The 27,542-nt window shown below is 45.3% G+C and overlaps 1 protein-coding gene across 5 annotated transcripts in view; it reads left to right on the forward strand.

The window, feature by feature from the left end:
• Positions 1–27,542, forward strand: part of LOC134349170 (glutamate receptor 1-like) — a 201,221-nt gene that overhangs the window by 10,162 nt on the left and 163,517 nt on the right. For 3 of the 5 annotated variants that reach the window (XM_063053099.1, XM_063053100.1, XM_063053103.1), the window contains exons 3-4: positions 23,150–23,193; positions 23,738–23,977. In XM_063053099.1, the coding sequence (XP_062909169.1) occupies positions 23,150–23,193; positions 23,738–23,977 (284 nt within the window). The remainder of the gene's footprint in view (positions 1–23,149; positions 23,194–23,737; positions 23,978–27,542) is intronic. The other 2 variants (XM_063053102.1, XM_063053101.1) reach the window with 1 other exon arrangement.

Raw genomic sequence — 27,542 nt, forward strand, 5'->3', positions numbered from 1 at the left:
TATATTTTGATAATACATTAACTTTTGAACTTTGAACTATTAATAGTCTCTACAGGAGAAGTTGCTTCAAGAAGGTCATCATCATCGTTATGTGCCATGTGTCTCATGACCATGATTGTCCTTGGCAAATTTTTCTACAGAAGTGGGTTACCATTGCCTTCTTCTGGGTAGTGTCTTTACAAGACAGAAGACCCCAGCCATTATCAATACTCTTTAGAGATTGTCCGCTTGCCGCCAATGGTCACATAACCAGCACTTGCAATATACACCAGCTGCTTATATGACCATTCACCATCTGCTCCCATAGCTTCACGTGACCCTGATCGGAGGACTAAGTGGATGGTACCTTTTGCCCAGCGGAGACTGGCAGGCTAACAGCGGGTAGGAGTGCCTTACACCTCCTTTGGTAGAGACATATCTCCATACTGCCACTCTTCAAGAAGGTAACATTCATCAAAGACCCCCACCATTTGGGCCATGCCATCTTCTCAAGCTGCCATCGGTCAGGAGATACTGAGGCCTGAAGTCCCACACCACCAGGTTGAAGAACATCTACTTCCCTCTACAATTTTCTTCTTGTCAAAGCAACACAACACAACCCTTATCACTAGTGCTTTGCAACAGTGTTCACTTTGATCATAAGACCATAAGATATAGGAGCAGAAGTAGGCTATTTGGCCCATCCAGTCTGCTCCACCATTCAATCATGGGCTGATCCAATTCTCCAGTTATCCCCCACTCCTTTGCCTTCTCCCCATACCCTTTGATACCCTGGCTAATCAAGAACCTATCTATCTCTGCCTTAAGTGCACCCAATGACTTGGCCGCCACAGCCTCTCGTGGCAACAAATTCCATAGATTTACCACCTTCTGACTAAAGTAATTTCTCCACATCTCAGTTCTAATTAGATGTCCTTCAATCCTGAAATCGTGCTCTCTTGTCCTAGATTCCCCTACCATGGGAAATAACTTTGCCATATCTAATCTGCCCAGGCCTTTCAACATTCGGAATGTTTCTATGATATCCCCCCTTATTTTCCTGAACTCCAGGGAATACAGCCCAAGTGCTGCCAGACGTTCCTCAAATGGTAACCCTTTCATTCCTGGAATCATTCTCGTGAATCTTCTCAGAACCCTCTCCAAGGTCAGTATATCCTTTCTAAAATAAGGTGCCAAAAACTGCACACAATACTCCAAGTGTGGTCGCACGAGTGCCCTATAGAGCCTTAACATCACATCCCTGCTCTTATATTCTATACCTCTATAAATGAATGCCAACATTGCCTTCGCCTTCTTCACTACTGACTCAACCTGGAGGTTAACCTTTAGGGTATCCTACACAAGGATACCCTAAAGTCCCTTTGCATCTCTGCATTTTGAATTCTCTCCCCATCTAAATAATAGATTGCCCATTTATTTCTTCCACCAAAGTGCATGACCATATACTTTCCAACATTGTATTTCATTTGCCACTTCTTTGCCCATTCACTTAAACTATCTAAGTCTCGCTGCAGGCTCACTGTTTCCTCAACACTACCCGCTCCTCCACCTATCTTTGTATCATCGGCAAATTTAGCCACAAATCCATTAATCCCATAGTCCAAACCATTGACATTCATCGTAAAAAGCAGCGGTCCCAATTCCAATCCCTGTGGAACTCCACTGGTAACTGGCAGCCAGCCAGAATAGGATCCCTTTATTCCCACTCTCTGTTTTCTGCCGATCAGCCAATGCTTCACCCATGCTAGTAACTTCCCTTTAATTCCATGGGCTCTTATCTTGCTAAGCAACCTCATGTGCGGCACCTTGTCAAAGGCCTTCTGAAAATCCAAGTACACCACATCTACTGCATCTGCTTTGTCTACTCTGCTTGTAATTTCCTAAACAAATTGCAGTAGATTTGTCAGGCAGGATTTTCCTTTCAGGAAACCATGCTGGCTTTGGCCTATCTTGTCATGTGCCTCCAGGTACTCTGTATCTCATCCCTAACAATGGATTCCAACAACTTCCCAACCACTTATGTCAGGCGAACAGGTCTATAGTTTACTTTCTGCTACCTCCCAACCTCCTTAAATAGCAGAATAACATTTGTAAATTTCCAGTATTCTGGTACAATGCTAGAATCTATATATTTTTGAAAGATCATTGTTAATGCCTTCACAATCTCTCCTGTTACTTCCTTCAGAACCTCAGGGTGCATTCCATCAGGTCCAGGAGATTTATCCACCCTCAAATCATTTTGCATTCAAAGGATATTTCACTATCGGAACATAGATGCAATTGTAAGGGCAATTCATTGTGATTGCATCAGTAAGAGAATAAGAAATAGGAGCAGGTGTCAGCCATCTGGCCCGTCGAGCCTGCTCCACCATTCAATAAGATCATGGCTGATCTGACCATGGACTTATCTCCATCTGCCTGCTTTTTCCCCAAAACACTTAGTTACCCTCCTATGCAAAAGTCTATTCAACCTTGTCTTAAATATATTTACTGAGGTAGCCTCTACTGTTTCATTGGGCAGTGAATTTCACAGATTCACCACTCTTTGTGAAAAGCAGTTCCTCCTCATCTCCGTCCAATATTTACTCCCTCGAATCGTGAGTCTATGTCCTCTAATTCTAGTATCACCTAGCAGAGGAAACAACTTTTCTGCCTCTATCTTATCTATGCCTTTCATAATTTTCTATGTTTCTGTAAGATCTCCTCTCATCCTTTGATGTGTCACGCCCAAGCAGCAGGCTTGATCTAGGTGGATGACCGCCAGGAAAAGTCAGGGGAATACAATCAGTGAAGGGTTCCCCTGTAACAATTCCCCTCACGAACAATATTTCTGGAGGCTATCAGCCGTTGTGGAGTGTGGAAGTGTGTGAGGTGGATTGAGTGTGTGGAGGGTGGAGAGAGTGGTGGAATGGTAGAAGTGTGTGTGGTGGATTGAGTGTGCGGAGGGTGGAGAGAGTGGTGGAATGGTGGAAATGTGGAGGGTGGATTGAGTGTGCGGAGGGTGGAGAGAGTGGTGGAATGGTAGAAGTGTGTGTTGTGGATTGAGTGTGCGGAGGGTGGAGAGAGTGGTGGAAGGGTGGAAGTGTGTGGGGTGGATTGAGTGTGCGGAGGGTGGAGAGAGTGGTGGAATGGTGGAAGTGTGTGTGGTGGATTGAGTGTGCGGAGGGTGGAGAGAGTGGTGGAATGGTGGAAATGTGTAGGGTGGATTGAGGGTGGAGAGATTTGTTTAAGGGTGGAGTGCAGGACTGGGGAGGTTGAATATTCAGTGGTTGTCCCAGGTGCTACAGATCACAATGTTGAAACAGAAGCTGGGACCTTGTCTCCACAAGCACTGTCAGGTGGTCATATCCTACCATGACGGAGGGTGTGTCTACCACAGGGGGGCTTTGCGCATGGGGACAGGGGATTTATCCACCAGCCTGGTTACTCACTATCTGCCGCAGACTCCATCTGGTCGATCTGTGTCTCTAAACTGGCTGTCTCAGTCAGTGCTGGTGTTGACAAGCCACTCACTGAGGGACATTAAATCCCTCACCCAGGGTCACAAGGGTCATCCTGTGTCCTTGTGTTGGTGAGGACAGGGCTACGAATTCAGCTGCTGAGGCAGGGTACTAAGGAGCACTGAATTCCCCACCAAGGAGTCATCCTGTGTCCTAGTCTTGGTGGGTGTGGAGTCACTGATTCAGCAGCTGATAGAGGGGCACTTGCCCTGATCAGGAGAACAGAGCTTAGTATCCGGTCTGAGCCCAAACAAAGTCCCAGCTTCGTCCCCAGGGACACACCTCCCCCCACCCGCCCAGTCCATAAGACACAGGAGCAAAATTCAGTCATTCAGCCCATCGAGACTCACTATTGTTGGTGCTGAGAACAACCACTGTAGTATCATCAGGAAACGTGATGCGGATTGAGCTGAATCTGGCGGTGCAGCCGTGAGTCAGCAGCGGGCTGAGCTCAGACCCTGGGGGCACCAGTGCAGAGCGTGATGGAGCTGGAGATGTTGCTGCCAACTCAGACTGACTGGGGCCTTGATGTCAAGAAGTCAAGATCCAGGGGTATTGAGTCCCAACAACGACAATTTAGCCACCGGCAGCAGAAATGTTCACCTCCACAATCTGTCACATCGTAGCCTAATACACCTCTCACTACCATTCCTGTACGACCGGGGACCTATCCGAGCCCAGTAAGGAGTGCTCAGGGCAATGGTGAGATTGTATCTGGTGAGGAAATTGTGACACAGGGAACACACAGGTGTTCAGTTACACAACAGTAGACAAAGCAGGCTTCCAGCCACTATCTGTGGTCCCAGCTCCCCTCACCGGGAGTGGTACTGGACAACAGGAGGAGGGGCTCCCAGGACACCAACCACGAAAGGTGAAACATCTTCTGGTGTCTCAGACGAGATGTACCCCAGGCTACTGTGGGAGGTGAGGGAGGAGATTGCTGAGCCTCTGGCATTGACCTTTGCATCATCAATGGGGACGGGAGAGGTTCCGGAGGATTGGAGGGTTGCGGATGTCGTTCCTTTCTTCAAGAAAGGGAGTAGAGCTAGTCCAGGAAATTATAGACCAGTGAGTCTTACTTCAGTGGTTGATAAGTTGATGGAGAAGATCCTGAGAGGCAGGATTTATGAACATTTGGAGAGGCATAATATGATTAGGAGTAGTCAGCATGGCTTTGTCAAAGGAAGGTCATGCCTTATGAGCCTGATTGAATTTTTTGAGGATGTGACTAAACACATCGATGAAGGTAGAGCTGTAGGTGTAGTGTATATGGATTTTAGCAAGGCATTTGATAAGGTACCCCTTGCCAGGCTTATTGAGAAAGTAAGGAGGCATGGGATCCAAGGGGACATTGCTTTGTGGATCCAGAATTGGCTTGCCCACAGAAGGCAAAGAGTGGTTGTAGATGGGTCATATTCTGCATGGAGGACGGTGACCAGTGGTGTGCCTCTGGGATCTGTTCTGGGACCTCTACTCTTTCTGATTTTTATAAATGACCTGGATGAGGAAGTGGAGGGATGGTAAATTTTCTGATGACACAAAGGTTGGGGGAGTTGTGGATAGTGTGGAGAGCTGTCAGAGGTTATAGCGGGACATTGATAGGACGCAAAACTGTGCTGAGAAGTGGCAGATGGAGTTCAACCCAGTTAAGTGTGAGGTGGTTCATTTTGGTAGGTCAAATATGATGATAGAATATAGTATTAATGGTAAGACTCTTGGCAGTGTGGAGGATCGGGGGATCTTGGGGTCCGAGACCATAGACACTCAAAGCAGCTGCGCAGGTTGACTCTGTGGATAAGAAGGCATACAGTGTATTGGCCTTCATCAGTCATGGGATTGAGTTTAAGAGCCAAGAGGTAATGTTGCAGCTGTATAGGACCCTGGTCAGACCCCACTTGGAATACTGTGCTCAGTTCTGTTCACCTCACTACAGGAAGGATGTGGAAACCATAGAAAGGGTGCAGAGGAGATTTACAAGGATGTTGCCTGGATTAGGAAGCATGCCTTATGAAAATAGGTTGCGTGAACTCTGAGTTTTTTCCTTGGAGAGACGAAGGATGAGAGGTGACCTGACAGAGGTGTATAAGATGGTGAGAGGCATTGATCATGTGGATAGTTAGAGGCTTTTTCCAGGGCTGAAATGGCTAGCATGAGAGGGCACAGTTTTAAGGTGCTTGGAAGTAGGTACAGAGGAGATGTTAGGGGTAAGTTTTTTTTACACAGAGAATGGTGAGTGCATGGAATGGGCTGCCGACGACAGTGGTGGAGACGGAAATGAGAGGGTCTTTTAAGGGACTCCTGGACAGGTACATGGAGCTCAGAAAAATAGAGGGCTATGGGTAACCCTAGGTAATTCCTAAGGCAGGAACATGTTCGGCACAGCTTTGTGGGCCGAAGGGCCTGTATTGTGCTGTAGGTTTTCTGTTTCTATGTCTCCATCCCAAAGGTTAAAGATAAAAGATACAGATTAGCCTTATTTGTCACATGCACATCAGAACATACAGTGCAATGCATGGATTGTGTCAATAACTGACATAGTCCACTGATGTTCTTGGGGTAGATACAAGTGCCGCCACGCAAAGTGATCAAAGTGAACACTGTTGCTAAGCACTAGTGATAAGGGTTGTGTTGTGCTGCTTTGACAAGAAGCAAATTGTAGAGGGAAGTAGATGTTCTTCAACCTGGTGGTGGGGGACTTCAGGCCTCAGTACCTCCTGACCGATGGCAGCTTGAGAAGATGGCATGGCCCAAATGGTGGGGGTCTTTGATGAATGTTACCTTCTTGAAGAGTGGCAGTATGGAGATATGTCTCTACCAAAGGAGGTGTAAGGCACTCCTACCCGCTGCTAGCCTGCCAGTCTCCGCTGGGCAAGAGGTACCATCCACTTAGCCCTCCGATTAGGGTCCTATGGGAGCAGATGGTGAATGGTCATATAAGCAGCTGGTGTGTATTACAAGTGTGGGTTATGTGACCATTGACGACAGGCAGACAATCTCTAAAGAGTATTAATAATGGCTGGTGTCACCTGTCTTGTAAAGACACTACCCAGAAGAAGACAATGGTAAACCACTTCTGTAGAAAAATTTGCCAAGGTCAATTATGGCCATAAGACACATGGCACATAACGATGATGATTACCCTCTTGAAGCAACTTCTCCTGTAGATACTATTAATAGTTCAAAGTTCAAAGGTTAATATATTATCAAAATATACAACTCTGAAATTCTTCTTCTCCGGGTAGCCATGAAGCCAAGAAAGAACAAAAAGCCAGCACAACCATCAACCCACAACTCCCTCCTCCTGTGAAAAAAAGTGAAAAAAAACGGAACAGGCACATCAAGCCCCAAATCCCTCCTCCCGCACGAAAGAACTAATGAAATCGAAAATGCAAGCAAGAGAGTATATGCAGCTGCTGGAAATCTGAGCGACACACACAAAATGCCGGAGATACTCTATGGAGAAAAGTACAGTTGACATTTCGAGCTGAAACCCTTCGGCAGGACTGGGACTCTGCACTCTCAATCTAGCCTTCCACAACTCTCTCCACCCTCCACACTCAATCCACCCCGCACACTTCCACAAATCTCTCCACCTTCCACACACTCAATCTATACCACACACCTCCACACTTCATCATCTTTCTCCACCGGACACAAACTCAATCCACTCCGCACACCTCCACCCTTCCTCAACCCTCTCTACACAACACACACTCAATCCACCCTTCCACAACTCTCATCACCGTTTACACACCGAATGCACCCATCCCTCTCCTCAGCTCCCAAACCTCACTCTCTCTACCCTTCCCCCTACTCCATCCAGCCTTCCATCTCCCCCCATTTCTTCCATCTTCCCCCACTCAATCGCTGATCACTCTCCAGCACTCCACCCACCCACTCATTCCACATCTGGCACACTCTGGACCCTCCCCACAACACCCCACTCTCCCCAGACTCTCTCCCCACCCTGACTTTTCCTGTCACACTTTCACTACACCCCCTCACAATGACTTGCACCCTCATGCATACACACTCTCTCCCTCATACACACATACACACATGCTCTCTCCCTCACACACTCTCAGCCTGTCTCATACTCTCCCTCACACTTTTTCGCACCCCTCACTCTCACGATCATGCACACACACACCCACATAAATGTACACATACATGTGCACACCTGAACACACACACACACTCTCACTCACATATTTATGCACACATACACACACTCACACTCTCTCACACGCACTCACATACTCACACACTCCAACATACTCACACACTCATATACTCACACACAATCACACACACAAACTTGCACATATACTGTATCACACAGGCACTCATGCGCACCCACACACACACATGCTCACACACACACACTCCCTCACACACATAGTCTCGCACACACTCTCAGATACTTTCTTACACACACATATACACATACATAGACTTACACACCTCCCCACCCACACACTCTCTTACACACTTAAAGACATTCACACACACACACACACATACACAGACATAGTTACACACCCACACACACACACTCACACACCATCACACTGACACACCAGCACTCTTGCACACCATTAGTCTCACACTCTCTCACACATGCATGCACACGTTCTCTCGCACACACGTGCACTGATGGAGGAGATGTATTTCTATGTTTAACGGAGTTACAGTGTGAACATTACGCTGTTTTTTTTAGCGTGATCCTTAGGAAACAGAATTACTTGATGACGTTAACATGGGAAATCGGAAAGTATTACTGAAGGAAGTTTTAATATCATTGAAAATGAATTTCTAATGCTGTTCTATTTCTTCACGTACCAGAGTGTAGGATTCAGTCCCTAATTTCTGGCTCACGATAATTAAAAGCAAGCAAGGTCAGGTTGTTTGATATTAAAAACCCATGAATATTCACACTTATTGTATGGTGTAATAGTTCTTCTGGGGGGAGGGCGAGGATGGAGTGCTCTTCATTTTCCCAGCTAACCTGGCAACAGAGGAAGCTGCTGCACACTGAGATCATTGATTGGTTTCTCTCGGTACCTGCGGTTTGTCACTTATTTCGGGCCGATATCCAGTCTCCATAAGCATGATGAAGTTGTACAAGGCATTAGTGAGGCTGAACACAGAGTATCGTACACTTTGCCCACCCTGTTCACACGTGACTGCACAGCCAAACACCCGAGTAATCACCTTGTCAGTTTTGCTGATGACATGACAACGGCGGGGTTCATCATGAACAATAATGAGACTACTTGCCAAGAGCAGACGGAAGAACTCAAAACCTGATGCCAGACAAACAACCTCTTCCTCAATGTCCGCAAGACTGAGGAGATGGTTATCGACTTCAGAAGAACTTGCACCACTCGCACATCTCACACAAACTCTCATGGTTCCAGAACATATTTTATACAATCAGGAAAGCTCACCAACACCTCTACTAAGAGGCTAAGAGAGATGGACTATGCATATCCAAACTCACTCCTTCTACAGATGTGCAGTAGACGGCATCCTAATGTGCCCATCACGGCATGATATAGAAACTGCACGGTGGCATACAGGAAGGCTCTACAACGGGTAGTTAAAACTGCCCAGTGCATCACCAGCACCAGCCTACCCACCATCAAGGGTGTATGTACAGAAAGGTGCTGGGAAAAGGCCAGAAATATTATGAAGGATGTTACCCACCCTGCTCATGGACTATTTGCCCCATTGCCATCAGGGGGAAGGCTATGTAGCATCCACACCAGGGCCACCAGTCTCAAACACAGTTACTTTCCCCAAGCAGTAAGGCTGATCAACACCTCCACCCACAAACCCTTCCCCCCACCACTACTTTTATCATTTCCTATCAGTTACCTTATGTACAGACACTCCTGAGCCTTGCATCACTTGGTGCACATCCAATCAATTTATGTCTTTTATGTACCTTATGTATTTATATTTTTTATCTCTTTATTAGTGCATGCTTTATCCTATTGTGTTTTTTTGTGCTGCATTGGATCTGGAGTAACGATTATTTTGATCACCTTAACACTTGTGCACTGGAAAAACAAAAGACATAGGACCAGAATTAGGTCACTTGGCCCATCGAGTCTGCTCTGCCATTTCATTATGGCTTATCCACTTTCCCACTCGTCCCCAGTCTCCTGCCTTCTTCCCTTATCCCTTCATGCCCTGACTAATCAAGAACTTATTAACATCTGCCTGAAATATATCCAATGATTTGGCTTCCACAGCCATGAAGAGCAACAAATTCCGCAGAATCATCACTCTCTGGCTAAAGAAATAGCACCTCAACTCTTTTCTAAATGAACGTCCCACTATTCTGAAGCTATGTCCTCTGGTCTTCAACTCTCCCAACACAGGAAACATCCTCTCCACATCCGCTCTCTCAAGGCCTTTCACCATTCAATGGGTTTCAATGAGGTCACCCCTTATTCTTCTGAATTCCAATGAATACGGGCCCAGACCAATCAAACGCTATTCATATGCCAAGCCATTGAATCCTGGAATCATTTCCGTGAATCTCGTTTGAATCCTCTCCAATGTTAGCTCCTCCTTTCTGAGTTAAGGGCCTCAAACTGCTAACAATACTCACAGTGAGACATCACCAGTGCTTTATAAAACCTTAACATTCTGTCCTTGCTTTTATATTCTAGTCCTCTTGAAATGAATGCTACCATTGCATTTGCCGTCCTCACCACCGACTCAACGTGCAAATTAGCCTTTAGGGAATCCTGCACAAGGACTCCCAAGTCCACTTGAACCATAGATTTTTGAATTTTCTCCCTGTTTAGAAAATAGTCTATGCTTTTATTATTTTTAACTAAAGTGCTTGACCATACACTTTCCGACACTGTATTCCATCTGCCATTTCTTTGTACATTCTCTTAATCTGTCTATCTCTTTCTGTAGCCTCTCTATTTCCTCAAACCTATCTGTCCCACCACCTATCTTTGTAAACTTGGCCACAAAGCCATCAATTCTGTCATCCAAATCATTGAAATATAATGTTAAAAAGAATCGATCCTAACCCAGACCCCTATGGAACACCACTATCCACCAGCAGTCAACCAAAAAAGGCTCCCTTTATTCCCACTCTTTGCCTCCTGCCAATCAGCCACTGCTCTATCTATTCTAGTATGTTTCCTGTAATATCATGGGCTGTTAACTTGGTAAGCAGCCTCATGTGTGGCACCTTGTCGAAGACCTTCTGTAAATCCAAATACACAACATCAACTGAATTACCTTTGCCAATCCTGCTTGTTATTTCTTCAAAGAATTACAATCAATATGTCAGGCAAGATTTTCCCTTAAGGAAACCATCCTGACTATTTTCTACTGAATCATGTGCTTCCAAGTATCATGGAACTACAACGTTTGTACATCCTTAGCAATCGACTCCAACATCTTCCCAACCGCTGAGGTCAGATAACAGGTCTATAATTTCCTTCTTTCAGCCTCTCTCCCTTCTTGAAGAGTGTAATTTGCAATTTGCAATTTTCCAGTCCTCCAAACCATGCCGGAAACAATTGATTTTTGAAAGTTCATTATAAAAGCGTCATAAACCAAACCCTTATGTACTTGATCCAGGATCCTGATACACCAAATCCCTCTGAACATGATTCGGGATCTGGAATCCCTCAGTAAACAGACCGGGATCTTGTACAGCAACTAACCGTATAAAATCAGGATATGGGATCCTTGTTCATTAAATCCCTCTTTACATAATCTGGGATCCTTGTACACCAAGTCCCTCTTTACATAATCCAGGATCCCTGTACACCAAATCCCTCTGTACACAATCTGGGATTCTCTGATACCAAATCCCTCCATACATAATCCAGATCCAGGATCCTTGTACACAATCCAGGATCCTTATACATCAAATCCGTCTGTATCCAATTTGAGATCTTTGAACACCAAATTGCTCTGTACACAATACGGGATCTCTGAATCCTGGATTTCCTGTTGCCCTACCAAAGAGATCACTGACACTTACTTTGATTAAAGTTCAACTCCCGTTGCTCTGCCATTGTTTAATATAATATTTTACAACTAATCAATATCATTCTGCAGTTACCTTTATCCCCTCACTCAATATCACTTTTTGTGTCATTTTTAATGGTATAACCATACCTCCTATATACATTTATTTCAAAGTTGTTAATACTTCTAAAAGCTAGTTAGGGACCCAGCACCAGTGCCTGTAGGAGACCACCAGTCATTGACTTATAGGCAGCAATTCCCTTCACTTCCACCTCCTTTCACTGAGCTAGTTTTGCTTTGCCTACTTTTCCTGGTTCCCTGGGCTCCAGCCTGTTGGATGAGTTTCCACAGCGCAACCTTGTCACAGACCTTTCAGACCTCTATGTGCTCGAACCTTTTGGACAGTCTCTTTAGGGGCAACTTGTCAAAGTTTACTGAAGTCCATGGGCTCCAATCTGTTGGACCAGTCTCCCCAGTCCAACCTTGTCAAAGCCCTTACTGTACACTACATCACGTTCATCAGTTCTCTTTGTTGCCTCTTTGGACAGGACAGTAACTCTGACAGGATCCATGCTGAACAAATGTGTACCATTGCTGACTAATCCCTTCTTTTCCAAGTACAGATTAAGTTGTTGATTAACCAAATCTTCTCAAGTGCAGTTTAAGCCTATCCCTGATACTTTTTTTTCCTCATAATTTTTTTACCATTGACATTGGACTTTGTTTTTTTAATTTTTCTTATTGTACCTTATATAGTTATTTTATGTCTTGTATTGTACTGCTACTGAAGACAACACATTCCATAACATACAGCATGTCGGTGATAATAAGTCTGATTCTGTTTCCAAAATCAAAAGTCTGAGAACATTTGTTATCAATGTAGGGTACTTCTCTATCAGATTTCCCATCCACTCCATCCGTCCTCTATCAGATCTCCCCCTCAGCTCCATCCATCCTCTATCAGATCTCCCCTCAGTTCCATCCCTCCTCTATCAGATCCCTCCTCAGCCTCCATTCCTCCTCTATCAAAACTCCCCCTAGCTCCATCACTCCTCTATCAGAATTCCCCCTTAGCTCCATCCCTCCTCTATCAGATCTCCCCTCAGTTCCATCCCTCCTCTATCAGATCCCTCCTCAGCCTCCATCCCTCCTCTATCAGATCCCTCCTCAGCCTCCATTCCTCCTCTATCAAAACTCCCCCTAGCTCCATCACTCCTCAATCAGATCTCCCCTCAGCCTCCATCTCTCCTCAATCAGATCTCCCCTCAGCTCCATTCCTCCTCTATCAGATCTCCCATCAGCTCCATCACTCCTTTATCAGATCGCTAATCATAGAAACATAGTACAGGCCCTTCAGCCCACAATGCTGTGCTGAACATGTACTTACTTTAGAAATTACCTAGGGTTACCCATAGCTCTCTATTTTTCTAAGCTCCATGTACCAATCCAAAAGTCTCTTTAAAGACCCTATTGTATCCACCTCCACCACTGTCGCCAGCAGCCCATTCCATGCACGCACCACTCTCTGCGTAAAAAAACTTACCCCTGACATCCCCTCTGTACCTACTTCCAAGCACCTTAAAACTGCGCCCTCTTGTGTTAGTCATTTTAGCCCTGGGAAAAAGCCTCTGACTATCCACACAATCAATGCCTCCCATCATCTTGTACACATCTATCAGGTCGCCTCTCATCTTCCGTCACTCCAAGGAGAAAAGGCCAAGTTCACTCAACCTATTCTCATAAGGCATGCTCCCCAATCTAGGCAACATCCTTGTAAATTTCCTCTGCGCCCTTTCTATAGTTTCCACATCCTTCCTATAGTGAGGTGACCAGAACTGAGCACAGTACTCCAAGTGGGGTCTGACCAGGGTCCTATATAGCTGTAACATCACCTCTTGGCTCTTAATCTCAGTCCCACGATTGCTGAAGTCTAATGCACCATATGCTTTCGTAACCACAGAGTCAACCTGCACAGCAGCTTTGAGTGTCCTATGGACTTGGACCTCAAGATCCCTCTGATCCTCCACACTGCCAAGAGTCTTACCATTAATACTATATTCTCCCATCATATTTAACCTACCAAAATGAACCACCTCACACTTATCTGGGTTGAATGCCATCTGCCACTTCTTAGCCCAGTTTTGCATCCTATTGATGTCCCGCTGTAACCTCTGACAGCCCTCCACACTATCCACAACACCCCCAACCTTTGTGTCATCAGCAAATTTACTAGCCCATCCCTCTACTTCCTCATCCAGGTTATTTATAAACATCCGAAGAGAAAGGGTCCCAGAACAGATACCTGAGGCACGCCACTGGTAACTGACCTTCATGCAGAATATGACCCGTCTACAACCACTCCTTGCCTTCTGTGGGCAAGCCAATTCTGGATCCACAAAGCAATGTCCCCTTGGATCCCACTGCTCTACCTTCATCAATGTGTTTAGACACATCCTCAAAAAATTCATTCGGGGTCGTAAGGCACAACCTGCCTTTGACAAAGCCATGCTGACTATTCCTAATCATATTATGCCTCTCCAAATGTTCATAAATCCTGCCTCTCAGGATCTTCTCCATCATCTTACCAACCACTGAAGTGAAACTCACTGGTCTATAATTTCTTGGGCTATCTCTACTCCCTTTCTTGAATAAGGGAACAACATCTGCAACCCTCCAATCTTCCAGAACCTTTTCCGTCCCCATTGATGATACGAAGATCATTGCCAGAGGCTCAGAAATCTCCTCCCTCACCTCCCCCAGTAGCCTGGGGTATATCTCGTCTGGTCCCAGAGACTTATCCAATTTGATGCTTTGCAAAAGCTCCAGCACATCCTTTTTCTTAATGTCTATATGCTCAATCTTTTCTGCCCACTGTAAGTCATCCGTACAATCGCCAAGGTCCTTTTCCCTAGTGAATATTGAATCAAAGTATTCATTAAGTATCTTGGCTACCTCCTACGGTTCCATACACACTTTTCCACTGTCATACTTGATTGGTCCTATTCTCTCACCTATAGCCTCCATCCCTTCTCAATCAGATCCCCTCTCAGCATCCAGCCCTCTTGAATGATCCGTGAGTGTCAGGGAGCAGGAGTGAGTGCCATTGCTATTGCGAAGGAAAAAATGCTAGGCAAACTCAAAGGTCTTAAGGTGGATCAGTCATCTGGACCAGATGGACTACATCTCAGTGTCCCGAGAGAGGTTGCTGAAGAGATAATGGATGCATTGGTCATGATCTTTCAAGAATCACTTGATTCTGGCATGGTCCCAGAGGATTGGAAGATTGCAAATGACACTTAACTCTTTAAGAAGAGAGGAAGGCAAAAGAAAGGAAATCATAGGCCAGTTAGCCTAACCTCAGTGTTTCAGAAAGTGTTGGAGTCTGTTATTAAGAATGAGGTTTCGGGGTATTTGGAGACTAATGACAAGATAAGTCAAACTCAGCATGCTTCCTGAGAAGGGAAATCATGCCTGACAAATCTGTTAGAGTTCTTTGAGGAAATAACAAGCAGGATGGACAAAAGAGAATTGGTTGATGTTGTGTACTTGGATTTTCAGAAGGCTTTTGACAAGACGCCACACGTGAGGCTGCTTAACAATCTACGAGCTATGGTATTATAGGAATGATTCTAGCATGGATAAAGCATAGGCTGATTAGCAGGATACAAAGAGTGGGACAAAAGAGAACTTTTACTGGTTGGCTTCCGGTGACTAGTGTGTCCCACAAGGGTCTGTGTTAGGGCTGATTCTTTTTACGTTATTTGTCAATGATTTGGATAATGCAATTGATGGCTTTGTTGCAAAGTTTGCAGACAATATGAAGATAGGTGGAGAGGCAGGTTCTTTTCAGAGGCTACAGAAGGACTTAATCAGATTAGGAGAACAGGCAAAAACCTGGCAGATGGAATACAGTCTCAGGAAGTGCATGGTCGTGCATTTTGGTTGATGAAATGAAAGGGTTGACTATTTTCTAAATAGAGAGAAAATATGAAAAGCTGAGGTGCAAAGGGACTTGGGAGTCCTTGTGCAGGATTCCCTAAAGGTTAATCTGCAGATTGGGTCTGGGGTGAGGAAGGCAAATGCAATGTTAACATTAATTTCAAAGAGATTAGAATATGAATGCAAGGATCTGATGATGAGATTGTATAAAGCATTGGTGAGGCCTCACTTGAGTATTGTGAGCAGGTTTGGGCACCTTATCTTCAAAAGGATGTGCTGAAACTGGAGAGTGTTCAAAGGAGGTTCACGAAAATGATTCCAGGATTACCTTGTCATATGAAGAGCAATTGATGACCTGCATTCACTAAAAATCAGTAGAATGAGGGGTGAGCTCATTGAAACCCATCGAATGGTGAAAGGCCTTGATAGAGTGGATGTGGAGAGGATGTTTCCTGCACGCGTGAGTCCAATACCAGAAGACACAGCCTCAGAATGGAGGGGCATCCTTTTAGAACAGAAATGAGAAGGAATTTCTTCAGCCAGAGAATGGTGAATTTATGGAATTCTTTGCCACAGGCAGCTGTGTAGGCCAGCACTTTATGTACATTTAAGGCAAAGTTTGATAGGTTTTTTTTATTGGTTAGGGCATGAAGGGTTATGGGGAGAAGGCAGGAGATTGGTGCTGAGGGGAAAATTGGATCAGCCATGATGAAATGACGGAGCAGACGTAATGGGCCAAAAGGCCGAATTCTGTTCCTATATCTTACGGTCTTATGCATATTGCTTATTTGTCAGTCCTTGTTTACAATAGTTTTTCATAGATTCTATTGCATGTCTCTATATTGCGGTAAATAGAGTATATTCCAGTAAGAGTTCAGCACGGACTAGAAGGGCCGAGATGGCCTGTTTTCATGCTGTAATTGTTATATGGTTATATGGTTATAAATGCCTGAGGGGAGATCTGATTGAGGAGGGATGGAGGCTGAGGGGAGATTTGATTGAGGAGGGACGGAGGCTGAGGAGAGATCTGATTGAGGGATGGAGGCTGAGGGGAGATCTGATTGAGGAGGGACAGTGGCCGAGGGGAGATCTGATTGAGGAGGGATGGAGGCTGAGGGGAGATCCGATTCGGGAGTGATGGAGGCTGAGGAGAGATCTGATTGAGGAAAGATGGATGCTGAGGGGAGATCTGAGTGAGGTGACGGAGGCTGAGGGGAGATCTGATTGAGGTGACGGAGGCTGAGGGGAGATCTGATTGAGGTGATGGAAGCTGAGGGGAGATCTGATTGAGGAGGGGTGGAGATTGAGGGGAGAACTGATTGAGGTGTTGGAGGCTGAGGGGAGATCGGATTGAGGAGGGATGGAGGCTGAGGGAAGATCTGATTGAGGAGGGACGGAGGCTGGGGGAGATCTGATTGAGGTGATGGAGGCTGAGGGGAGATTTGATTGAGGTGATGGAGGCTGATGGGAGATCTGATTGAGGAGGGATGGAGGCTGAGGGGAGATCTGATTGAGGAGGGATGGAGGCTGAGGGGAACTATGATTGAGGTGATGGAGACTGAGGGGAGATCTGATTGAGGAGTGATGGAGGCTGAGGGGAACTATGATTGAGGAGGGATGGAGGCTGAGGGAAGATCTGATTGAGGAGGGACGGAGGTTGGGGGAGATCTGATTGAGGTGATGGAGGCTGAGGGGAGATCTGATTGAGGTGATGGAGGCTGATGGGAGATCTGATTGAGGAGGGATGGAGGCTGAGGGGAGATCTGATTGAGGAGGGATGGAGGCTGAGGGGAACTATGATTGAGGTGACGGAGACTGAGGGGAGATCTGATTGAGGAGTGATGGAGGCTGAGGGGAACTATGATTGAGGAGGGATGGAGGCTGAGGGAAGATCTTATTGAGGAGGGACGGTGGCTGAGGGGAGATCTGATTGAGGAGGGATGGAGGCTGAGGAGAGATTTGAAAGAGGATTGATGTAGGCTGAGAGGAGGTCTCATCAAGGAGTATGGAGGCTTCGGGGAGTTCAGATTAAGGAGCAGCAATGGCTGAGGGGAGATTTGATTGAGATTTTTGTCAAAGTCAAAGTAAAATTTAGTATTGAAGTACAAACATACCACCACAAACAACCCTGAGGTTCTTTTTCTGTGGGCCAAACTTTGCAAGCCTATAGAACAGTAACTGTAAACATCAGGAACTGTAAACTGTAAATAAACTGTGTAAACGCAGATATAAGTAAATAGATATGAAATAACAAAGTAACAGAGTCCTTAAATGAGTGTAGCTTATCCCCTCTTGTTGAAGAGCCTGATGGTTGTGGGGTAGTAACCGTTCTTGAACCCGGTGGTGTGAGTCCTGAGGTTCCTCTACCTTCCACCTGACGGCAGCAGAGAGAAAAGAACAGGGCCTGGGTGGTGAGGATCTTTGATGATGGATGCTGCTTTCCTATGGCAACGTTTCATGTGGATGTGCTCAATGGATGGGAGGGTTTTATGCATGACGTATTGGGCCAAATCCATTACCTTTTGAGGGATTTTTTGCTCAAACAGATTGGTGTTTCCATACCAGGCTGTAAAGCAGCCAGTCAGCACACTTTCCACCACACATCTATAGAAGTTTGTCAAGGTTTTTGATGACATGCCAATCCTTGGCAGACCCCTGAGGAAGTAGATATGCTGTCGTGCTTTCTTCACAATAATATTGATCTGATGGGTCCAGGACAGGTCCTCTGAGATAGTGACACCCAGGAATTTAAAGTTACTGACCGTCTCCACCTCTGACTCTCTGTTGATTGCTGGCTCATTGTCCTCTAGTTTCCCTCTCCTGAAGTCTGCTATCAGTTCCTTGGACTTACTGATGTTGAGTGAGGGGTTGTTGTTATTACACCACTCAGCCAAATCTTCAATCTCCCTCCTGTATGTTGATTCATCACTCCCTTTGATACAGCCCATAACAGTGGTGTCGTCAGAACACTTGTGGTGTTGGAGCTGTACTTACCCACACAGTCATAGGTGTAAAGCAAGTAGAGCAGGGGGCTAAGTACACATCCCTGTGGTTCTCCTGTGTTGGTAGAGGTTGTGGAGGAGATGTCTTTGCCAATCCAAGCTCACTGGGGTCTACAAGTGATGAAATCCAGGATCCGATTACACAAGGGGGTATTGAGGCCCAGGTCTTGGAGTTTACGGTTTGGTTTTGAGGTGTTAAATGCTGAGCTGTAATCAATAAAGATCATCCTGATGTATGCATCTTTGCTGTCCAGATGTTCCAGGGTTGTGTGGAGCTTATGAGATTCTGGGAGATCATGCAAGAACTATGAAAGGCATAGATAGAGTAGACAGAGAGTTACTTTTTCCCAGGGTTGAAACATCTAATACCAGAGGACGTGCATTTAAGGTGAAAAGGGGTAATTTCAAAAGAGATGTGAGTGGTAAGTTTTTCACACAGACAGCAGTGGCTGCCTGGAATGTGCCGCCTGGGGTGCTGATAGAGGCAGAGACATCAGAGATTTTAGCAGATATTTAGATTGGCACATGGATGTGAGGGAAGTGGAAGGATATGGATATGGTGTAGGCAGGAGAGATTAGTTAGCCATTTGATGACTAAATTAATTAGTTGGAAGGCCTGTTCCTCTGCCGTACTATTTTACATTCTGATGTCTGTGATTTCATGAGTGTGATGGAGGCCGACAAAGACAGCCTGTCCTGGGGTTAGAGGACGGTGTATGTGTGTGGGTAGGTGGGAGGAAAGGTGCCTGCTTCACGGGCCTCCCACCAACACATTCTTGACGTGTTAGTGTTAACACACAACATGCATTCCACTCCCGGTTTTGAAGTACACGTACATAAATCTGTAAACCAGAAAGTGTCACCACACATTCCAGCGCTAACATAGCCTGCCCAGCAGAACAACCACCAAACATAATAAAACAAAACAGAACAAACAACAACACAACAGCTAAACAAACCCCCCATTGCCTCCTCCCAAACACTAACTTCAGCCTCCGGCCTCCAGTGGACTCATGGATTTGTATTAATTTAATACCTCATCTAAACCCTTTGGCTGCACAAACACATTGCCACCTTGATCTCCAGATGAGACTACTTTTTCCTTGGTTACCCCCTTGCACTTGATGCTCTTGGATTCCCCTTAACCTGCTTCAGTAGTGCTCAGCTTTGCCCTTCTACTATCAAAGTTCAAAGTAAAAATTTATCAGAGTACATATATGTCACCACATACAACCTCGAGATTCTTTTTCTGTAGGCATACGTAGCAAATAGATAGAACAGTAACTGTAAACAGGGTCCTTTCTGAGCCAAGACTTCTGTGCTCCTGTCTTCAGTTCTCTATACTCACACGTACCTCCCTTTCTTTATCCAGCCTCAATGTACATGGGCAGGTGGCCAAGTGGTTAAGGCATTGGACTAGCGACCTGAAGGTCGTGAGTTCGAGCCCCAGCCGAGGCAGTGTGTTGTGTCCTTGAGCAAGGCACTTAATCGCACATTGCTCGGCGAGTATGGGTCCTAATGCCCTTCCCTTGGACAACATTGGTGTCGTGGAGAGGGGAGATTTGCAGCATGGGCAACTGCTGGTCTTCCATACAATCTTGCCCAGGCCTGTGCCCTGGAGAGTGAAGACTTTCCAGGCACAGATCCATGGTCTCGCAAGACTAACGGATGCCATCTTGTTAATGTACAATACCATAAGAAACAGGAGTAGAAATAGGCCACGTCTACTCAACCATTCTGTCATGACTGATTTACTATCCCTCTCAACCCCATTCTCCCTGTAACCTTTGATGCCCTGAGTAATCAAGAACCTATCAAACTCTGCTTTCAATATACCCAAAGACTTGGCCTCCACAATGAATTCCACAGTTTCACCACCTTTGGCTAAAGAAATTCCTCCTCAATCCTGTTCTTTATGGATGTCATTCTATTCTGAGGCTGGGCCCTGTTTTTGTAGAATCCCGCAATATAGGAAACATCCTCTCCACATCCACACTATCTCACCCTTTCAATATTCGATAGTTTTCAATTAGATCTCTGCCTCGTTCTTCTAAACTCCAGTGAGTACAGGCCCAGAGCCATCAAACACTCCTCATACATTAACCCTTTTATTTCCTGAATTATTCTTTTGAACCTCCAGGGTTTCCCAGCCTTGTCCCTATCGGAAGAGTAGCCCATTATTTCACTTTTAAATGACTCCCATTTGCCAGATGGAGAATATATTTTTCATTTGAACGGAGTACATGCAGAACATTTGGTCAGTGTACTCATCCCATGTCTGGATAATATGTGGGTGATATATACAGACAACATCCAACGCAGAACAGTACATATACCCAACACAAGTAGATGGAACATAGGATGTCGAACAGTGGAGCACAGTGAAGGTGCTTTAGCCTGCAATCTTGTACTGACCTATATCAACCTAACCCTTCGCTCCAACACAGCCAATAACCCTCCAGTTTTCTTTTATCCATGTGTCTAGAGTTTTTACAAATTATCTCCAGTGTATCTGCCCCCACCATACCATCTGGTGTGGGGAAGGGTGAGGGGGTGGTGGTTCTACTGCACAGGATTGAAGTAAGCTGCAGAGAGTTGTAAAATTAGTCAGTTCCATAATGGGGACTAGCTTCCATAGTATCCAGGACATCTTCAAGGAGCGGTGCCTCAAAAAGGCGGCGTCCATCATTAAGTGCCCCCAATACCCAGGACATGCCCTGTTCACATTTCTACCATCAGAGAGGAAGTACAGGAGCCTGAAGACACACACTCAACAATTCAGGTACCCATATTAAACCTGTTCCAGGTACCCACCACTCTGTGTAAAAAAAACAACTTGCCCCACACATTTCTTTTAAATTTTCCTCTCTCACCTTTAACCTCTGCCCTCTATGCGTCAGGCTTCCCTGCTAGGAAAAATATTCTTATCTACATATCATTGCTTGTCATAATGTTATAGACCTGTTAAATCTCCCCTTGTACTCCTGGCACGCTAGGGAAAACAGCCCCAGCCTGTTCAATCTTTCCTCATAACTGAAATCATAGCTGAAAGAAGATTATAGCTGGGAGCCTAATGTCAAAGGATACACGTTGTATCAAAAGGATAGGCAGGAAGGCAGAGGGGGTGGCGTTGCTCTGTTGGCAAAAACTGAAATCAAATCATTAGAAAGAGGCAACATAGGGTAGGAAGGTATTGAATCATTGTGGATAGAGATATGGAACTGCCAGGGTAAAACAACCCTGATCGGAGTTGATTACAGACCACCAAAAAGTAGTAAGGATGTGGTCTCCAAATTACTATGGGAGATAGAAAATGCATGCCAATGGGGCAGTGTCACAATAGTCACAGGGGCTTTCAATATGCAGGTAGACTGGGAAAATCAGGTCAGTGCTGCATCCCAAAATTTCTAACGTGTACACGAGATGGCTTTTTAGAGCAGGTCATGGTTGAACCTACCAGTGGATCAGCAGTTCTGGTTTGGGTGTCGTGCAATGAACCGGAATTGTTTAGGGAGCTTAAGGTAAAAGAACCCTCAGGAGCAAGTGATCATAATATGACCAAATTCACCCTGAAATTTGAGAAGAAGCTAAAGTCAGATGTACCAGTATTACAGTGGACTAAAGGGAACTACAGAGGTTGGGTGAGACCACAATTAGAGGTCTTGGGGTAAGGGTGAAAGGTGAAATATATACAGGGAATCTGAGAGACAGTATCTTCACTCAGAGCATGATGAGAGTGTGGAACAAGCTGTCAGTGGATGTGATGGATGCGGGTTTGATTTCCACATTAAGAAATGTTTGGATAAGTGAGATTTATGTAGCCCCCTGTTAAGCCTCAGGCTCTCTCAGCTCACTTCTGTCTAGGGGGAGCAGGCCTTCGGCCCCGCCAAACTGGGTAATCAGGTTTGTGTGGATGCTGTGTGATGTACCCCACACCGCCAAATAACAGACAGTACACCATATGCGATTAAATGATTACACTTTATAGATCTTACTGGGACTATGTAATTAATAGAGATGAAATATAAAAGGAAAATAAAAGGTGCCAAACTTATCAAAGTTCAACCACTCCGTGCACAACAGTTGGAGCTCAATTAACGGACTCTTCGTTCCACCGTTCGATCCTCTCCGACCACCTCGACCCGCCGCCTGGGACCAACCACGGTGGTCGACCAGACGCTCCACGCGTGTTTGTCTACATTTCCTCTCCTCGCCGAAGACCCTGGGCCTTGGACTCCTGCTCGTGGTCCGTTCCGCCACCCAGCTTACAGCATCGCGCCTTCTGCCCCAAAGCCCTGCGAAACAATAGCTTACAGACACACAAGAAAGAATAACATCTATCCCAATTGGTTCATTCTCTCTCTTATCAATAATATAACACAAACAAGTGGAGAGAGAGAGAGAACTCCTTACATCGCAGTTATTATTACAGAAAAGCCATTTTTAATTATAACATAACAAAGAAGCCATTTTGTTAGCCTTCACAGTAACATAAAAGAAGAAACCCCTTACACTTAGAATCAAGTTTAATATGAATGGCATATGTCATGAAATTTGTTGTTTTGCAGCAGTGGTACATTGGAATAAAATTATAAATTGCAAGAAATATATACTGTATATATATAAATTAAATCAATACTGCAAAAATGGAGGAAAAATATTGAGGATGTGTTCATGGGTTCATTGTTCATACAGAAATCTGATGGCAGAGGGAAGAAGCTGTTCCCGAAACACTGAGTGTGAGTCTTTTGGCTTCTGTACTTCCTCCCTTATGGTAGCAATGAGAAAGGGGCCTGTCCTGGGTGGTGAGGGTCCTTAATGACAAATGCTGCCTTTTTGAGGCATTGCCTTTTGAAGGTGTCCTCGATGCTGGGAGGCTAGAGCCCACGATGGAGCAGGCTGGTTTACAACCTTCTGCAGGTTTCAACACTTGGATAAGAGAGCTATGGAGGGTTATGGTCTGGATGTGTGTCAGTGGGAATAGACAGAATAACAATTTGGCACAAAAGGATCTGTTTCTGTGCTGTATTGCCCTTTGACTCTTTGAGCTGAGTTCAGGTGGAGGATGAGGTGAGGAATGGGTCTGCAATATCCAGCAGTCAAATCCTTCTTCTTTATATCCAGACTGGTCTGGGGCAGCAGACCACTCTCTTCACCCCTTTACTCACTCTGGGCCTGAGAGGGAGCCCTTGGCAAATGCCACTGTTACTGATGTCTCATTTATTTGACGCCCAAGCTCCTCTGTGCTTCCCCTCTGAGATATGCTCTGTTTCTCTTTCTCAGTCTGCTCACTGTTTGCCCGTGGAGTCTACGCCATCTTCGGCTTCTACGACAGGAAGACGGTAAACACACTCAGCTCGTTCTGTGGAGCTCTGCACCTCTCGTTCATCACCCCCAGCTTTCCTGTCGACACCTCCAACCAATTTGTGATCCAGATGAGACCAGACATCCAGAATGCTTTGCTCAGTCTCATTGAACACTACAAGTGGCAGAAGTTTGTGTACATTTACGATGCAGACCGAGGTATGATTAAACACTTGCTTCTCCTCTGGGAAGTGCTACAGAATGTAAAGCAGGAATTGGCCATCTCTACCCCAAGATCTGGGGTTGATATTGCAAAGGCAACTGGAAAAGGCACGTAATAAGGGTAATGTCACAATTGCAATGGGGGACTTCAATATGCAAGGGGATTGGGAAAATCAGATTGGTGTCGGATCGCAAGAGAGGGAATTTGTTGAATGCCTACGTGATGACTTTTTAGAGCAGCTTGTGCTCAAGTCCACTAAGGAAAAGGCTATCTTAGACTGAGTGATGTGTAGGCAGTGAGCATAATATGATTGAATTCATACTGCAATTTGAGAGGGAGAAGCGCAAGTCACATGTATCAGTATCACAATGGAATAAAGGGAATTACAGAGGCCTGAGAGAGGTGCTTGCCCAGGTGGATTGGAGGGGAATACTGGCGGGGATGACGGCAGAGCGGAGATGGCTGAAGTCTCTGGGAATAGTTCACAAGGCGCAGGATAGGTATGTCCCACAGAGGAAGTTGTTCTCAAATGACAGGGTGAGGCAACTGTGGCCGACAAGGGAAGTTAAAGACTGAATAAAAGCCAAGGAAAGGGCATATAAGGTAGCAAAAGTGAGTGGGAAGTTGGATGATTAGGACGTTTTTAAAATCCAACAAAAGGCAACTAAAAAAGCCATAAGAAAGGAAAAGATGAGATATTTATAAAGCAGGATTACTAAAAGATTTTTCTTTAGAACATAAGAACATTATTCAGTTCTGTAAAGAATAAAAGGAAGATGGGTTGATTTGAACCACTGGAAAATAATGCTGGTGAGGTAGTCAGGAGGAAATCTGCAGATGCTGGAATTTCAAGCAACACACATCAAAGTTGCTGGTGAATGCAGCAGGCCAGGCAGCATCTCTAGGAAGAGGTACAGTCGACGTTTCGGGCTGAGACCCTTCATCAGGACTAACTGAAAGAAGAGCTAGTAAGAGATTTGAAAGTGGCAGGGGGAGGGGGAGATCCGAAATGATAGGAGAAGACAGGAGGGGGACGGATGGAGCCAAGAACTGGACAGGTGATTGGCAAAAGAGATATGAGAGGATCATGGGACAGGAGGCCCAGGGAGAAAGAAAAGGGGGAGGGGGGGAAAAAGCCCAGAGGATGGACAAGGGGTATAGTCAGAGGGCCAGAGGGAGAAAAAGAGAAAAAGGAGAGAAATTCCTTCTCAAACTTCTCAAACTTCATTGACTTCTCAAACTTCCGCTAATGCCCTACCTACCCCTCGTACCCCATCCGTTATTTATTTATATACACACATTCTTTTTCTCTCTCTCCTTTTTCTCTTTTTCTCCCTCTGTCCCCCTCACTATACCCCTTGCCCATCCTCTGGGTTCCCCCCCCCCCGCTTTTCTTTCTCCCTGGACCTCCTGTCCCATGATCCTCTCGTATCCCTTTTGTCAATCACCTGTCCAGCTCTTGGCTCCATCCCTCCCCCTCCTGTCGTCTCCTATCATTTTGGATTTCCCCCTCCCCCTCCCACTTCCAAATCTCTCACTAGCTCTTCTTTCAGTTAGTCCTGACGAAGGGTCTCGGCCTGAAACGTCGACTGTACCTCTTCCTAGAGATGCTGCCTGGCCTGCTGCGTTCACCAGCAACTTTGATGTGTGTTGCTGGTGAGGTAGTAATGAGGCACAAAGAAATGACAGATGAGCTTAATAAGTATTTTGCTTTAGTCTTTGCTGTGGAAGACACTAGCTGTATGGCAGAGGTCTGTGAGTGTCAGGGAGCAGGAGTGAGTGGCATTGCTTTTACAAAGCAAAAAATACTAGGCAAACTGAAAGGTCTTGAGGTGGATAAGTCTCCTGGATCAGATGGACTATATCCCAAAATCCTGAGAGAGGTTGCTGAAAAGATGCATAGACCATGATCTTTTAAGAATCACTTGATTCTGGCATGGTCCTGGAGGAAAATGTCATTCCACTCTTCAAGAAGGGAGGAAGACAAACAACAGGAAATTATAGGTCAGTTAGCATAACCTCAGTGGTTGGGAAAGTGTTGGAATCCGTTATTAAAATGCAGTTACAGGGCACTTGCAGACTAATGATAAAATGTCAAAGTCAGCATGGTTTCTCTGCAGGGAAATTTTGCTTTACAAATCTGTTAGAATTCTTTGAGGAAGTAACAAGCAGGCTGGACAAAGAAGAGTCAGTGATGTTATTTATTTAGATTTTCAGAAAGCATTTGATAAAGTGTCTCACATGAGGTGCTTAACAAGATAAAATCCTGTGGTGTTACAGGAGAGATATTGGCATGGACAGAGGAATGGCTGACAGGCAGGAGGCAGTGAGTGGGAATAAAGGGGGTCTTTTCTGGTTGTCTGACTGTGACTAGCGGTGTTCCGCAGGGGTCAGTATTGGGACCACTACTTTTCACATTGTTTTCCAGTGGAATTGATGGCTTTGTGGCAAAGTTTGCAGATGATATGAAGATAGGTGGAGGAGTAGGTAGTGCTGAGGAAGGAATGCGACTTGGACAAATTAGAAGAATGTGCAAAAAAGTGGCAGATGGACTACAGTGTTAGGAAATGTATGATAATGCATTTTGGTAAAGGAACAATAGTGTGGTCTATTATCTAAATGGGGAGAAAATTCAAACATCAGAGGTGAAAAGGGTCTTAAGAGTCCTCGTGTAGGGCTCCCAGAAGGTTAATTTCCAAGTTGAGTCTGTAGTAAAGAAGACAAATGCAATGTTGCCATTCATTTCAAGGGGAATAGAATATAAAAGCAAGGAAATAATGCCAACCCTTTATAGGACACTACTCAGGCCTCACATGGAGTATATCAACAGTTTTGGGCCCCATATCTCCGATGGATGTATTGTCATCGAAGAGAGTCCAGAGGAGGTTCACGAGAATGATTACAGGAATGAAAGGGTTAACATATGAGGAGTGTTTGGCAGCTTTGGGCCTGTACTGACTGGAATTTAGAAGAATGTGTGGGGATCTTGTTGAAATCTACCGAATGTTGAAGGGATGTTCCCTCTGGTGGGGGTATCCAGAAATAGAGGGTGCAGCCTCAAAATTGAGGGGTGACCTTTTAGCACAGAGGTGAGGAGGAATTTTTTTTTAACCAACGAGTGGTGAATCTGTAAAATACTCTGCCACAGACAGCTGTGGATGCCAGGTACGTGGGTACATTTAAAGCGAAAGTTGATAGATTCCTCATTGGTCAGGGCATCAAAGGATACGGTGAGAGAACAGGTGTATGGGGTTGAATGGGATTGATGGGCTGAATGGCCTAATGGTATTAAGACGTAGGAGCAGAATTAGGCCATTCATCCCATTGAGTCTGCTCCACAATCCCATCATGCCTGATTTATTGTCTCTCTCAACCCCGTTCTTTTGTCCTTCTCCCCATAACCTTTGACCGACTGACTAATCAAGAACTGATCAACCCCTGTTTTAAATATTCCCATTGACTTGGCCTTCACAGCAATCTGTGGCCAGGAATTTCACAGATTCATTACCCTCTACACAGAGCTTGGGATTGAACCCGGGTCTCTGAGGCTGGTAGGGAGCA

Source organism: Mobula hypostoma, chromosome 7, assembly GCF_963921235.1.
Source record: "Mobula hypostoma chromosome 7, sMobHyp1.1, whole genome shotgun sequence".
Classification (NCBI taxonomy): Eukaryota; Metazoa; Chordata; class Chondrichthyes; order Myliobatiformes; family Myliobatidae; genus Mobula; species Mobula hypostoma.